Source organism: Microtus ochrogaster (assembly GCF_000317375.1).
Source record: "Microtus ochrogaster isolate Prairie Vole_2 chromosome 14 unlocalized genomic scaffold, MicOch1.0 chr14_random_1, whole genome shotgun sequence".
Taxonomy (NCBI): domain Eukaryota; kingdom Metazoa; phylum Chordata; class Mammalia; order Rodentia; family Cricetidae; genus Microtus; species Microtus ochrogaster.
In genome coordinates this window covers 28342953-28358938 of record NW_004949096.1, presented here as the reverse complement: position 1 = coordinate 28358938, position 15986 = coordinate 28342953, and the positions used below count along the sequence as shown (strand labels likewise).

The following is a 15986-nucleotide window of genomic DNA, read 5'->3' as shown; positions in this document are numbered from 1 at the left end:
CAGATTCTCTTATAGTTTCCACTGTTTCTAAGGACGGACGGACACACACACACACACACACACACACACACACACACACACACACTCCTTCCCTCATGGGAAAGGTCTGAGACAAAATGCAATCAGCAGTGCCTGACTCTTGTCCATGGCAAAAGCCCCAAGTGACTGTCTCACAAAAAAAGCCCTCCTAGACAAAGCCCCAATGGCAGAAGAATCATGCCAGACCCCAGGCAGGCTGTGGGAATAGTCCAGAACTGTGGGTATATGGCCAGACTGGGACATATTCTCAAGGCTGTGCGGGAAGCCAACTGGCACCTTTCCTCCAAGGCTGCCTGGTGGGAGGCCAGTGTCCGCCCACCCTTCATTGACAACAGCAGCTCCAGTCTGGGAGAAGGCTGAGCCAGGGTCTGTCTCTCCTGCTTCCCAGAGCTCAGCTGCAGCTCTAGAAGAGGGCTGAGGCTGGGACAGCCACAAGGAGACCCGAGCTCAGTTAAAGAATAGGTGGGCAGGACTGGTTCCTCAACTCAACCTTCTATCTATAGTTCCAGTGAGGGGTGGGGTGTAACACAGTGATAGCGCACTTGCTTATCCTATACAGTCCCTGAGCTCAATTCCCAACACCAAGATAAATAAATAAATGTTTTGGTTTTTTCCCAGACAGGGTTTCTCTGTGTTCCCTAGCTGTCTGTCTTAGAACTCGATTTGTAGACCAGGCTGGCCTTGAATTTACAGAGATCTATCTGCCTCTGCCTCCTGAGCACTGGGATTAAGGGTGTGTGCCACCAGGTCTGGTACTAAATGATTTAAATCTTTTTCTTTCTCAGTGCCCGAGAGGAGACCACTACCATTCAAGCTCACTCCCCTCCACCCGTTCATGGTTGCGGCACTCTAACTTCAAAGCTACACGGGACAAAGGAACATGAATTCATGCTTCTAGACCATGCTGGAATTAGAGAGTAATTCTAGAACAGACCAAACACAGTTGATTTCATGGTTGAGAGCATGAACTCTAAAACCACAAGGATCTAGGTTCAAGTACCAAATTAATCACATAATAGCGTGTGACCTTGGCAAGGTTACTTAGTCTCTTTAATCCTATTTCCTCATCCACAAAATGGAGATAATAAGCCTTTTCCTTATAGGGTTAGAGACAGACCGCCTGGTAGAATACCTAATGGGCCCAGCTCAGGGCAGTGACAATTATGTCATCCTGTCACAAGGGCTTGTTTACACTATAGTGGGAGTCCCGCCCTGCTCCACAGCAAAGAAAGGAGTCAGTTTCCTTCTTCCCAGGATCTCAGGTCCTCTCCTTCAAGGGGAAGCCAAGACCAAGAAAGAAGCTCGGGCCCCACTTTGATCTGGCTAAGAAAAGATAGTCAGGGGCTGCTTGTTTTTTCTGGGGCCCTGTATAGCCCTGTGTGAAAGGACCCAGGGCTAAAGCCAGGCTTCCCGACTAGCTGGGGTCCTAAGAAGTGACCAGGAAACCTGCACTGCTCAAATCAACTCTGTCCTCTGCCTTTCGTGGCTCCTGATGCTCTCTAGAAACTGCAAACAACAGAGACAGGAAAAGCCTGGAGCAAGAACTATGGTGTAGGAGCTAGGCAGGGTGGTTCACGTTCTTGATTGTGATTCTAGCATTCTGGGGATCGAGACAAAGGGAATTCAGAGTCTGAGGCCAACCTCAGCTGCTTAGGGAAACCGTCTCAACATTCCCCCTCCCAGGAAAAAAAGGGGGGTGATGAGAAAGAGAGAGAAAACAGGGAGCTTGGCGGCAAATATGGACTAGGTCACTCTTGACTCCCAGATCCAAAAGAAGGGCTAACAAAGTCCAGTGGAGGTTCTGAGCTCATCCTGGATAGCAGCTACAGCATGGCCGAAGCTCCTCCCATAACCTCTACCCAGTATACTCACACTTCCTCCATACACTCCGGAGGCTGTTTCAGGCGGTTCCCGCCGATGAGGTAGTTGTAAATCTCAGCATTTTCGATGCCAGCGTATGGCGTCTGCCCACGAGTCATGATCTCCCACATGGTCACCCCGAAGGCCCACTGGTATAGAATCAGGGTTGGGGGAGAATATTACCAGGTTTCCTGAGCTAAGCAGAGCCAGATCTTGGAATTCTGGGGTCTCTTAACTCAGGTAATCAAAGCTCAGAGAGCAGAGCTTCGCTGGCCCATTTTGGGGCCTGCACATCCACCCACACACTAATCCATCCTATTCACATTACCGAGCCCCACTGTGCCTCCCTGCTCACCACATCGCTCTGTACGGTATACAAGTTGTCAGCCAAGCTCTCCAGGGCCAACCACTTGACAGGCAATTTGGAGGCACAGCCCTGACGATAATAATCCCCACTGTAGATTTTCCGGGAGAGTCCAAAGTCAGCCACACACACCGTCATGTCTTCGGCCAGCCTGAGAGGAGGGTTGAAAGACAGTCAGTCTTTCCCCTGTCCACAGCTTTACCAAAGCCAGGCTATCCCCATGCATAGGTGCTTCCATCCAGGGCAGGGGGTGACATTAGCGAAGCCAGGAGGTACTAACTATCTCTCACCCACCAGGCCACCACAATTCCTACATGCAATTCCGAGCTGCCAGGTCTCGGTGGATGAAGTTCCGGGAGCTCAGGTACTCCATGCCACAGGCAATGTCCACCATAAACCGGACCAGAGTCTGGAGGGGCAGGTTCTGGTAGGCAGACAGGGCAAGCTTAGGTTGGACCTACCCACTCCTTGGGGCACAATGACCAAAGCTCCCTGGCCAGAAAGTCTAAAAACCATCTTAAAGAATGATTAAAAAGAGACAGGGGACCAGGGGCCTCCCAAGGAAGCTTTGGCAAGCCTGAGAAAGAGGTAGAGAATCCTATATCTTCTTCCCAAAAGGTCTTTGCCTGACCTAAAAGTGCCAGTTAGGCTTCAACAGGGAAAGGACCCCTCTCTCCTGATAGCTCCCTGAGCCCTGCCCACCGAGCCTCTTCTCCCCCAGGTTCTCTGTCCCTTTTCTAGGCATCACTCTCCCACCCAGTTCCTTGTGGCCATCCCCACCCGAGGCACTCACAAAAGGGTTCTCCCCAATCCGGGAGGCGAGAAGAAATGCATGCAAGTCTCCGTGCTTCATGAAGGGCAGGATGACCATGGGAATGGGGAGGCGACCTTTAGCCCTGCTCCGGAGGCTCACCCCTGGGAGACAAGGGAGAGTCAAAGAACTGGGCACAGAAGGGCAGCTAGGTACCTGCCTCAGTCCCTACCTGCTGGCTCCATTTTAAGCCCTTGTGCTGCTATCTCTTCTACCAGGGCACTTTTGTTCCTGCCCAGGTACCCACGAAGGGCTCTCCTGCTGGTCCTTGCTCCTGGTCCACTCCCTGACCCTCTCCGCCCACAGGAGCAGTTCTGAGCGAGGCTCCTCACAGCACCTCACTCACTACCTGCTGGCTCACTGAGTACCCAAACTCCTCTCCTCCAGGCGGCCCTCTCACGTTGGTGGAGCATATTTTTAGCCCTATTCTATATCTGCTTCCTCCATTTGGGCTCACCAACAAGCTTGGCCACGTGTGGATGGTCAAACTCCTTCATGCAAGCTGCTTCTCTGAGGAACTCTTCTATGTCGCTTGAGGCAATGATGTCAGCTGGGAGAAAGCAAGGGGGAGGAATGGAAACAAGATTCACTCCACACCCTCCCAAGACTCCTCAGACCAGTCCTTCAGAAGCCCCAGGCTTCACAAGGGACAGGGGAACGGTGCTGTCCAACATTTTCTCTGCCTGCTAATGTTTTCCTATGCATCTTCGCGTTTGTCTGTGTGAGACGGTCCAGCCTGGATTCACACCCGTGATCCTCTGCCGTACTCCTCACCAGCACTGAATCATTTCTTTAGGCTAGGAGGTCTTGCTTCATAGCTCAGGCTGGTTTGGAACTCATTATGTAGCCCAGGCTGGCCTCAGATTTCTAACAATCCCCTGCCTCTGCCTCTCCAGTGCAGATTGCTGGCCATCCCTTTGGTTTTGACAGCCCATGTCAGTAAACGGAGAGGGCTGTCATGGCTGACACAGAGCGAAGCTAGGGCATGGACCTTGTGTAGGCTCATGCTTTTGAATTAGTCATGTGGAGCGGTCAGCATCCTTGCTGGTGCCAACTAGCTCCTTGGGAACTCTCAGGCCAAAGTGCAGCCTGCTCTAGGACCTGTTACTCCCTTTACCCCTCCTCCCCAACTGGCAACAAATCCCATCGTCAAACTCACCTTTCAGCATCTTCACAGCTACTTTCACGAAGGAGCCGTCTTCCTGTTTCAGCTGGGCTTCCCGCACTGACCCAAACTCTCCTAGGCACCAATGGACAGGGCAGGCACCTCAGGCTCCCTACTCCTTTCCCTCTCAGATGACTCCCCATGGGGTCATAAAACCATCCCCTAAAGCTCTTAAAGGAGGCTGTGTTGGGAACGGCTCCCTGTCCTCCTTGCCTCCAGCCACCATTCCTTATAATATCCCCAAATCAGGCATTGATAGGTATATCTTGTTTATAGGAGCTGACCCAAATTTATACCCTGGAAGTGCCAGGAACAACATGTTCAGAGAGGGCAAACTCATGCTAGTCCCTGCAGAGCCCCCACACCTTTGCCCAACATCCGGCCGAGGGTGAACTGCTGCTCTGGGATGAGGACATCCTCCAGCTTGTCCTTCAATTCATCGCTGATGCCCAGGCTGTCCACTGCAGGGAGGAGGTGAGAAAGGGGCAGGAGAGTAGTCACACCCACACTCCGGGCTGCTATCGCCACCCAGCTCCCTGTCCCCAGCACAGAGCCTGGATCTCCCGTATTGTAAGCTCTACCAGGCACTTCAGTGTCTGTTTCGTTACTCTGGGACTTGTCAAGGTTCAGCTACTTTAGCTGGATTAATGAGGAAAAAGGTAGGGTCATAAGACAGTCTGTCTTCTCCCTTCCATGATCCTCCATCACTCACGTGTGGCCTCAATGCGTTCAGGCCTTTCTCGATTGAAAGACCGAGCTGCCCGGAAGTGTACAGCTGGTTCCCCTCCGGCCATGACACTGTCAAAGGCTTGCCTGAAGAGGAATCCAGGACTTCAGGTAAACCCCCAGGCCTGCATTACCGCGGACACTTCACTCTCCACAGTCCCATTTCCTTACCCGAACCGTGTTTCCTTTCGCCTCTTTCGAAGCAGGATAAGGGCCAAGGCAGCAGCAGTGATCAGGGCGGTAAGCACCCCGAGGACCACAGGCACCCAGGATGTGCGGCTATGGGGAGGGCCCTGCCTTCCTGTGGGAGGGAAAGGCAATGACATGAGCCAGGCCGACACCAAAATGTCCTTTTAGAACTTTCCCAGATGGCTGCCTCAACTAGCCTTAACAAAAGTCTTCTTGGCTTCCCAAGTTGAGAAGAGGGACAAGTGAAAGAGACCCTAGAGCAAGACCCGACAGTTTCTACCTGAGCTCTGACAGACCCTGGTTGCTGTGACCTGCAGGGTGACCAAAGCAAAGGCAGGAAAACCAAGCTAAAAACACCAAGCCCGGGCTCAACTCCTGGACTCGTTAACTTGGGAGGCTGCACTGGAAAGAGAGGTGTCGCCTGCCTCCTCTCTTCAGTCTGTTATCCTTGAAAGCCTTGACTCCCCAAGCCTTACCTGCATGGTCATGAGAAGACACCACCAGTGGCTGACTCCAGGGCCCATAGCCAACTGCATTGGAGACACACACGCGCAAAATCAGGTCCTTCTGGGGATCCCAGCCAGTCAGATTGGCCCTGGTCCCTTCCACCATCAGCTCATCCTGCAGCCAGGGAAAGCCCCACCCCCACACTGAGTCTGGGGAAGCCTCCAGCTGGGATTGGAGGGCAGAAAAAAAGTTCAGCCAGGAATCTGGGAACCTTTTGGGGTACAGTGAGTGATGGGGGGGCTGTAGCACACAACCTCCTGAGCATCACCACATTCCTGCCCAAGTGCAGGGAAGAGGCCTCATCCCTGGAGGAGAGGAAGTAGAGCAGGGGCTGGAGACAAAGCTTTATCTGTGCTCCAGACCCCCACCCCCTTTTGTAGTGACAGGAATAGGCTTCCTGCTTTGCATACAAAGTGGCCACAGGGCTATCCCAGCCCTAGATACAAACCAATGGGACAGGGAGCTGGCCTTGCGGGTGTGTGTGTGTGTGTGTGTGTGTGTGTGTGTGTGTGTGTGTGTGAAGGGTATTCCCTGGTGCTGTAGGAGGCCCAGGCCCTCCAGCACTGCAAAGCAAACAAGCAGAGAGGGCTGTCTCCCTTACCTGAGTTCCATTTTCTTGGACCCAGGACAATTTATAAGGTCCCAGGGGGCCTTCTCCAGGGTCCTCAGGGATCACTTCTTCCCATTCCAGGATAAGGCCAGAGTCGGTACGAATGGCATGGAGATTCTGGGGAGCTCTGGCTGGTGCTATACCCAAAGAAAGTAACTTATCAGCATCCCTACTTTTCCACCATCATTATCCCACACAAACCAAGAGCTCAGGAGTTCAGAAAGCAGAGGGTGAGGAAAGGGCTTGCCTCCCAGCTGCGACAGCTAACATCCCCTGTGCTGGGAGAGGGCAGCCTGGCAGGACAGAAGTGGCCCAGCCCCCACATCTCTACAGTGCTGCTCTTCAGCACCCTGGTACTGTTTGGCCCTTCCCCCACCCGGCCTCTTTTAACAGCTAGAGAACAACAAGCAAATTCCCAGGCAGAGCGTTCTTTGACTGGCTGTGCGGCTCTACTTTGCTGCACTTTCCCACAAAACGTCTACAGGGCTCCTTCTTATCCTGCAAACCTCACTCACGCCTCTGTTGCCCAGGCCTTTCCAACCCCGGAGCTCAGGAGCCTTATAAATGAACAGAATCATAAACACACTTAAAACATGAGTTTTCTTTTTTTTTAAAACTCAATTCTGTGGTTCTCCAGTCTGGACTCTATAGATGACCCTTGTGTCACAATGTCAGAAGGCCGGTCATCCCAGAGGGATTTTTTTTCTTTTTTAAAGAGGTACAGGGGATTGAAACCAGGGCCTCCTGAATGCTAGGCCAAAGGATCCATCAGGGAGCTGAATTCTAGCCCTCTGTAGAGGATTCTGCTTGACCCCCTGGAGTACTCTTACCATACTGTCCCATAGTTTCCAGTTTGCTTATCTATCTGTTCCTCCCATAAGAACTAGATACAAATGGTATGCAGTAGGTGCTCAATAAGTGCTGATTGATTGACGCCTTCCCTCTCCAGTCTTATCCCTCTTGCTGAGTTTCTTACCTAGGCCCTTTGTCTGAAAGGGCACCCAGTCAGCATAGGGGGAAGGCCCCAAGGCATTGGCACAGCGCACCCTAAGGCTGTAGTTGGTGGCAGGGGCCAAGTCCCGAAGCAGGCAGGTAAAGGGTGGCACTGGAACCACGACAGCCAGGACCTCCCAGTCTCCTGGGGCTTGTGCCACCTTCAGGAAAAACAGAAACAAAAACAAAACAAAAACAGAAAAGCACAAAATTGATATCAGATAAGGTCTCTGAGATGGAAGACTGGTTAGATATGGCTTGAACAAATGTTTCCTCTAACTCTGTCAGCAAACACCTGCCCCAACTTGTCTCCACAAGACCAAACCAGGTTCAACCTCTCTTTCACAGATGCTGATCCTCTTGCTTGGAATGACCTGCTGTTCCCTGAGAAGTCCTAGTTATTCTGAGACTGCACACAATCCCGGCGGTTGATTGCTCATGGGTGAGGCCCTGACTCCAATACCCAGCAAGGAGGAGAGGCAGGACCAGTGTCCCTTTTGCTGTTGTTTTTGAGACAGGGTTTCTCTCTGTGTGACTCTGGTGGGGTTTTTTTTGTTTTTTTTTTTTTTTTTTTTTGAGACAGGGTTTCTCTGTGGCTTTGGAGCCTGTCCTGGAACTAGCTCTGTAGACCAGGCTGGTCTCGAACTCACAGAGATCTGCGTGCCTCTGCCTCCCAAGTGCTGGGATTAAAGGCGTGCGCCACCATCGCCCGGCCGACTCTGGTGGTTTTGAAACTCACTCTGTAGACCAGGATGGCCTTGAACTCAGAGACCCACCAGCCTCACCTTCCCCAAGTGCTGGAATTAAAAGCGGGCACCACTATGACAGGTTTAGTGTCACTTTCTTGATGTCTCGGCAACTTCAAAACCTCTGCTTGCCAATTTGTACTTAGTGCTCGACTGCTTCAGATATCCGCCATCTCTGTTGACTCACCACCAAAGCTCAGAGCTTTCCAAGGACAACGGGGAGCAAGGGCTCTTTGAACCTGCTTCCTACTTTACATTCTGGAGGCCCAGGACAAGAGTCCAAAGAAGGCCTGATGGCCTATGTGTGTTCTAGGGGTGCAGCTCAGTGCAGAGAAGTCAATAGATACTCAAATGCCCTGAGTTCAATCCCTGGCATTCCTTCACTCACACACACACACACACACACACACACACACACACACACACACAGACATTCAACTTACCTATTTATTTAGAAGTGCTGGGGACCAAGTGCCAGGCCTTACATATGCTACACTAAGTGAGTACCGCTTGGCTGCACTACAGCACTAGCCATATTTCATTGCCATATTCTCTCTTTCCCTTCCTCTAAGAAGGCCTCACGTAGCTGAAGCTAGGCCTGAATTCATTCTATAGCCAAGAATATCCTTGAGTCAGGTGGTGGTGGCGCATGCCTGTGATCCCAGCACTCAGGAGGCGGAGGCAGGCAGATTCTGTGAGTTTGAGGCCAGCCTGATCTACAAAACAAGTTTCAGGTCAGCCGGGGCTAGACAGATAGATCGTCTCGAAAACAAAACAAAAGAGATAAAAAAATAAAAAGAGACTATCCTTGAGCCTCCTGAGTGCTGGATTAGAAGTGTCTGTCACCAAGCCTGATTTATTTTAGGTGGTGCTGGGGATAGAACCCAGGGCTTCCTACATGCTAGGCAAGCACTCTATCAACTGAGCTACATCTCCAGGTATTCCCCGACTCCCCACCACCTCTTTGGGGAGCAGGGGCAAGGTCTTACATAGCCCAGGCTGGCTTTGAACTGCTGACTCTACCTCCCAAGTGCTAGGATTATAGGTGAGTAAAACCATGCCTGGCTCAAAACCACCTGGAAGGTTAGGTTTCCATTTGTAATCCTCCAAATCCTTGCGTGTGGTAGCCCGGGAAAAGCTGGGCCCCAGGAATGAATCTACACCATGAGGGCCTTCCAACGCATGGCAATGGACAATGCTGACTGCTCCCACCCACCTACCCACCCCCTGTGGCTGCGATTAGACAAAGAAGTACCCATGGCACAGAAAGTACCCACCTTTGGGAGGATGGGCCAGGAGCCAGGGCACCCAGGGCAAGACATTCTAATGCATAAGAGTGTTACCTGGCAGTTAGGATGTCCAGATAAGCTTGTCCCCTTTGCCCTGCAGACTCTGCCCAGGGACAAAGGGCTATGGCCAGGGTGAAGCTAGGGGAGGGCCCATCCTGCCTTGGGGACTTAATTAGAAGTTTCAAAGGTTCTCACTAAAGGACTGGGAATACATAGAGTGTTTGCTTAGCATGTGCAACGCCCTGGGTTTGTCCCCAGTACAGGATGAATAGATGGACAGATAGACAGACAGACAGACAGACAGACAGACAGACAGACAGATAAGGTTCTCATTAAATCCCCTTTGAATAGAGTGCTATCAACCCTCCCTACCTTTTCTATTCACCAGGGTTCAGGACCCCTCCTGGCCCTCATGTTCTCTTTAGGGGCAGTGGCAGGATATGAAAGGGAAAAATATCAGATATGTTACAAGAAAAACTCTTTGAGCTTGATGGTATAGGGTTTGCCTACTATGTGAGAGGCCAGATTTGATCCCCAGCCCTGAAAGGGAGGAATAAATTGAAAGAAAGAATAATCTCCCAGCCAGCTGGTTGGTGGCCCATGCCTTTAATTCCAGCACTTGGGAAGCAGAAGCAGAGCTCTGTGAGTTTGGGGCCAGCCTGGTCTACAGAGCTAATTTTAAGACAGCTGCCCCCGTCTGCTCTGGACCTGCTTTCTAATATAAAGAAGGCATAGGCTTTGAGCCCCTGTTACTAAAGTCAGGGACAGAAGACTCTTTCTGTCCCTGGGCTCTTTCTACCGAGAAGCAGCATGTACTTCAGACCCAGAGTACCAGGCAGGCCTAGTTAAGGGACAGCTGTCACACACTGCAGCCAGAATGAGCAGTCAGTGAGAGCCTACCTGCACCGTACAGGAATGGAGCAGAGCTAACCCGTCGGCACCCGGCACCCAGGCCACGCTAGCATTGCGGCTGGAGATGGTCGTCACTGTGATGTTGAAGGGAGCTGCAGGTGGTGCTGTAGATAGGGACTGAGTGTCAGTGTCCAGTAAGATATGAGAGGAGGAAGGAAGGCATAGGAGTCAAGCCTTGAATTCGTCCTAGGGCATGGAGCACCCCCTAAAGATGGCTACTCAGCATGTTCAAGGCATAGGGGAGCATAAACCAGCTACCGGTAGAGCACTGTTATTCACACCTGGGAAAGTGCCTAGGCTGAGGGCAGAAGCTGCCTTAGCGGATAAAGGGCCCTGACTGAAGAATAAGGTGGGGGAGGGGTGTTCTGGGGCTACCAAGGGGAAACAGGCAACTGGCCGGCTTCTACAGAGAAACACCTTTGTACACTAGCTAGCTTCTCTCCTCCCTCTCCCCTCCCCCTCTGCACCAACACTTTGGGTACCCTGCTAGCCTGCTGCTCCCACTCCCCTTCCCTCTATACCAGAGACAGAAACAAGGTTGAATAAAAGCCTTGACCATCTCCTGCTGGCTCCAACCTTCCCTCCCGCCCAGGGACTCTGCTTCGTGATGGGAAATCTGCTGTGACGTCAGGATTCTATTCTTGTCTCTGCTGTGGCAGGGTCTCAGGTGCTCCCACTAGGAATGGGAGCTCGCCAATCACCCCTCACCTGGAGATTCCTGCAGAGCTGATGCAAGCTGGTAAGCCAGCCAATTCTACTGCTAGACAGCTGACTGAGTCGGCCCCTGTCCTCCAGCCCCCCCCCCCCGCTCCTCCCTCCCTATCCCGGCCTGTGTCCCCCTACCTTGAAGGCGAATAATGGCTGGTCGGGAAGTAGCCAAGCCTTTTATGTTGTGAGCTTCACAAGAAAACTCTGTGCGCTGGGTCACTCCTGGGGCCAGAAAACCTTAGTTAGTCCCAACAGCAACCCCCACTGGGTGAGTTTAGGGAAGAAGGGACTCCAATGTAGGCTCTCCCCCAGAACACCTTAGACGCCCCTCCAGCCCAAGGAAGGGGGTGGCCAGTGGGGTACAGCAGAATGGGCTTGGATGGTGTTCTGTTTCCCCATCTGTCGAATGGGAGAATTGTTAAGAATCAGGTAATTGATTTGAAGTGCACAGCACACAGTGAGAGCTCAGAGAAATGTTAGAACCGTGCCTCCCACCTCAATCTCATCTCCCACAAACAGCACAGGGCACCTCCCTTCTCTGACAACTCCTTGATTGTGCATACCAGAGCCCTTTTGTTTGTTCTCTGCCTGCCACTGTCACATTGGAGATCCTTAGCTTTGTGAGACTTTGCTCCTCATGCATGTACCATGCCTAACCAACCATCCTCAATTCTTTGGGGGCTGGAAAAGTAGCTTCGATCCCTTTGTTTCCCTTCCATTCCCTGTGGTGCCCAGCACAGTGTGGTCTATGCAGCAGGAGTTCGGGAGTTCCACTGAGTTGTTATTATTACAGGGCTGGCTGCCTGAGGGTCCTTACCCCGCACATCTGGAGAGAAGCTGAAAGCTGCGAGCCCAGCCTCCTCTCTGAACAGGTCCTGCCCTGGCACCAGCAGGTCCTATCGTCCATCACAATTCAGATCCCTGGGGACTTCCCTTTCATGCTCAGACTCAGCTATTTTGCACAGTTCAAGCCTCAACTGGAAAAAGTACACTTAGTTTCGCAGACTGGCAAGTCTCACAAAATGTGGTGAATATGCCCAGGATCTCGAGGGTCTGGGAGACTGTGCAGGTGTGACTGCTTGGGGTATAACTGTAGAGGGAGAGGAACAGATTGGGAATTTTGTAGAAAGGGCCGTCAGGTGAGGAGGCCCTGTATTTTGATGCTGGCCTCTCTCCCCTTTACCCTCCCCCATTTCCCTTTCTATAGCCTGAGTCCTCTCCCAGTTTGCCAGACACTCCTCCTTAGCTCTGCGTGGGCTGGTTTCTGGCTCCTTCCCTGGGGAGGGGGGGAGGATGGGTGCCCCTGATCTCATACAGTTCCTCCCTCAGGGCCAGCAGCTGTGAGAGGACCAGACTGCCGTGGGTGAGGCAAGAAGGTCCCAGCACCCTCGGTAAGCACACACAGCAGGAACACACCTAATCAGCCCTCCTCGCCAGCTCGGCACACCTGACTAATGAGCTCAGCAATGGCATGGCTCACGCACCGGACACTGGGATTTGCTCTGGCCGCTCAAACAACAAACTTGGCTTTATGCACATCCCAACTCTATAATGCTCCCTCCTCCAGGCAGGGACCCAGCGCTCTCTGCTAGAAGCCCCCTCCTGAGGTTGCTCACCTGTCACATTTAAAACAGAGGGAGAGGGGGCGGGTCCCCCAACCTTAGTGAGTCCTCTCCACCAGAAAATGGTTACAGGTTCCGGAGGACCCACGGCCTCACAAGACAGTTGGAAAGGGGCATTGGGTGGCACTGCCAGATCTTTTGGTTCCACTGTGAAGAATGGCACACCTAGGGAGAAAAAAGGGGTGTTAGCCCAGCCACCTCTTAGCTTCCTGCCGTTCAAATCACAAGTTCATTTCCATTTGAACTACTCTGTACGGCCCACACCACAGGACCCTAGCGAAGGGTCAGCCGCAAACAGGCCGAGGTGTGGGGAGGGGGCAGCGTGGCCTTTGTTTTCACCGTCTTCTTTTTTTTTTGCTGCCACAGCCCCCACAGTCCCTTCCCAGACCTGCTCTGACAGCCCTTCTCAGAACACTGGAGAGGCTGGGGTGGGGAGGTGGGGGGAGGAGCACCCTGGGAGGGGGAGTGGGTGGGAGCTTTAGCAGAGTTCTGCTGGCAGGCCCCAGCTCCTGTTCAGGGCCCTTTGTTACTTTCTTAGTCACTTTGTTTTCCAGGGCTGAACAGCTCTGAGCTCCAGCAGCTGTGGAGCCTCCTTCCTCTCCCCCACCCCTCCCCTTTCCCTAGGTCCTCTCGGCAGAACGAGGTCCAGCTTCTCATGAACACTTGACAGTTTGTTGCTCAGAAGGCTGTCACAGACTGGACGTCAGAGATTGTGGGTCCTAGCGGCCTCCTTGGTTCTTAGACATCCAAACTCCAGCAGGTGGAGTCCCTGATGTCTGTCTGAATTAGCCTAGAGCAGTGGTTTCCAACATGTGGATCACGACCCCTTTGGCAAACAGTCTATCTCCAGAAACATTTAAATTACGATTAATATCCATAGCAAAATTACAGTTATGAAGTAGCATTATGGTTGAGGGTCACCACAACATGGGGAACTCTATCAAAGGGTGGAACGAAGCATTAGGTAGGGTGAGAACCACTGGCCTAGAGCCTAGGCCACAGGAGACAGTAGGGCAGCCGAGCTTGCTCTGAGTTCTCTTCTGTAGAGGTATAGCTCTTAGCTCCAAGCCAAATGGCCCACACAGCTCCTCACCTTCCACGGTGAGCCATACTGACTGAGAGGTCTTGGTTTCTCCCCCATCCTTCACCTGGCACCAGTACAGGCCGGCATCAGACCGCTCCACTGACTTCAGACTGTGGAGACAGGAGATCAGGCAGGCTTACTTCTCAGAGTCAAGAGAGGCAGAGCCTTTAATCCCAGCACCCTAGAGGCTGAGGCAAGTGGACTGTGAGTTTGAGGCTAGACTTGTCTATATATAGAGAGAATGAGCTCCACACCACCCAGTGCTACATGAGACCCTGAGCAAACTTAATGGGTTTAGCATGGCCAGTCTCTAGAAGGTTCCATGGCTTGTCAAATTTTAAAACCACAGACCTCTAGACATCAGCACAGCCTCAGTTCCCAGGCCCTTATGAAATGGGCACAGGCTGTCTGTCCCCACGGCTCTCATCCCACACCACAGTCCTGCACCTGAGTAAGCCAATCCAGTACTGGTCGCTTATTGAGATGGACACCTGGCTTGCATTCTGGACCACAGTCCCATCCTTCATCCAGTGTATGTCGGGGTCCTCCATCCCCTCCACGCTACAGTTGATCCTTACTGGCTGCCCCTGAGACACTGTCATCTTCACTGGGGCTCCCATGAGCTTCAGGCCTGAGGGATGGGAAAGAGAATGTGTCGGTCTGATGGAGCTAGCCCGTGTCTCTGGGAACATCTCCCATTCTCTTCTAGAAAGCGGTGTCTAAGCTAGAAGGCTCATTCTCGGCCACGGCCAAGGAAGCAGAGACAGGACTCTATTTGAAGGAAGGTAGTCAGAACCAGGTTGGGAGAAAGGGCACGACAGACCTCTAATTTTCTGTCACTGCCCAGCTCCTTTAGAACTAAGAACCCCTTCCCCATAGCTCCCTATTACCCAATCACCAGGAGGCGAACTGAGCTGGAGTGACAGTGGAGACTCGTCACCTCCTGGAGCCGGCACTGCCTCGGAAATGACTGCTCCACCCAGCCAGTGCAACAGGCTGCCAGCTCTGTGCCCAGGGTGTCAGTCAAGCCCCTGAACTGCTGCCAGTACCCCTGCACCCCACCAAACGAAGGGAGGAAGGAGGGAGTGCTCCCCTGAAGCGGGGAACATATGGCTCCAAAACCACGTCAGATCAAACACATGGCAGCCTTCCTGGCAGCCGCCTGCTCTATTAATACCTGAATGTGTGCAGGGGCGGGAGCTAGGAAAATGGGAGGCAGAAGGGAGAGGTGGGGCCCTAAGCAGGAGCCTAAGACACCCCCCTCACCAGCCAGTGTGGCATCAACGAGGCCCACGTATCCTCCTCAGGCAAGGGTCTCCTCTAATGTTTTTAAACAGACGGGCAGGTGAAGTATCTGCATAAATAAAATCCAGACCTGTTTCTCCCAGCGCTTTACTGTGTAACCCTAGGTAAATTCCTGGGCTCACCGAGCATCAGAAACGCACCTAGAAATCTGTATCTACTTTCCACTCTCTCTTCCCCTCCTTCAGAGACTAATGTAGCAAGGAACTCAGTTTTAAGAAATGCCTCCTGGAAGTCTGCTGCCCTGAACCTTGTCTCTACCCTACTCCTTACTCTCTCCCAGAAAAAGGAGAAATAGCCTCACACCCCTTCTACACCCAGTGGTTCCAGATGTGTGTAGTGGGAACTTGCGGACAAAGGTGCTGCCCTCCTGTCTCGGGGAAATGCCTCAGTGGCTATGTGACAACGTAAAGCTAATCCTCACGAGGACCAGTAACCTTCACCCAGCCCAAGCTCTTCGACATTCGGGTTTCCGGGAGCGCCAAGGGCCACAGGAACTAGATAGAGTACGGCCAGGGGTATTTTAGAAACCGGCACCTACACAGACCTGGGTGCTCAAACCCAGATCCCGTAGTTTCAGACTGGGACCTTCGGGGGTGTGCGGAAGGCAGAAGGGTCCTCAAGACTGAGGAAAAGGGAGCAAACAACTAGGAAGATAGAGGCGGGAAAATACAGTACTAGCACCCCCGACTGCCCACACCCCTCACTCCCTTCCTTTGCACCCAGCCAGCCCCGGGCGCGAGAAAGTTGGGGGCGGGGGCAGCAGCGGGAGGTTTGGCAGCCAACACCCGCTGCGTCCTAGCCTCGGCCTTTCAGCCCCGGCCACCGACCCCAACCTCTGGCCGGCCCAGGCCCGGGTCTCTCCCACTGCCGTTCCTGGGCTGCGCCTCTCAGCCATGCCGCTCGGCAGCCCCCCGCTCCCCGCCGCCTCCCGGGCCACCCCTACCTGCGGCCGCGGACTCGGGGAGCAGCAGAGAGGCCAGCCCCGCCAGCAGCAGCGGCGGGAGCCCCGGCCACCCCATGCTCCGCCTCAGCGCCATCGGCGGCGACGCCGCACCA

The 15986-nt window shown here is 53.0% G+C and overlaps 1 protein-coding gene across 2 annotated transcripts in view; it reads right to left on the bottom strand.

Moving 5' to 3' along the window:
- Tyro3 (TYRO3 protein tyrosine kinase) overlaps positions 1-15980 on the bottom strand; it is a 19668-nt gene extending 3688 nt beyond the window's left edge. Inside the window, exons 1-19 of one of the 2 annotated variants that reach the window (XM_026787733.1) lie at positions 15874-15949; positions 14892-14979; positions 14073-14256; positions 13635-13735; positions 12536-12706; positions 11055-11141; positions 10200-10315; positions 7248-7425; positions 6263-6408; positions 5631-5775; positions 5137-5266; positions 4952-5052; positions 4605-4700; positions 4234-4314; positions 3532-3624; positions 3057-3178; positions 2578-2687; positions 2255-2414; positions 1912-2048 (exon numbers count right to left, since the gene is read on the bottom strand). In XM_026787733.1, coding sequence (XP_026643534.1) covers positions 1912-2048; positions 2255-2414; positions 2578-2687; positions 3057-3178; positions 3532-3624; positions 4234-4314; positions 4605-4700; positions 4952-5052; positions 5137-5266; positions 5631-5775; positions 6263-6408; positions 7248-7425; positions 10200-10315; positions 11055-11141; positions 12536-12706; positions 13635-13735; positions 14073-14245 — 2147 coding nt within the window. In that variant the 5' untranslated portion in view covers positions 14246-14256; positions 14892-14979; positions 15874-15949. Of the gene's footprint in view, positions 1-1911; positions 2049-2254; positions 2415-2577; positions 2688-3056; positions 3179-3531; positions 3625-4233; positions 4315-4604; positions 4701-4951; positions 5053-5136; positions 5267-5630; positions 5776-6262; positions 6409-7247; positions 7426-10199; positions 10316-11054; positions 11142-12535; positions 12707-13634; positions 13736-14072; positions 14257-14891; positions 14980-15873 lie in introns of both variants that reach the window. The other variant, XM_005364286.2, reaches the window with a different exon arrangement.
- Positions 15981-15986: the final 6 nt, after the last annotated feature.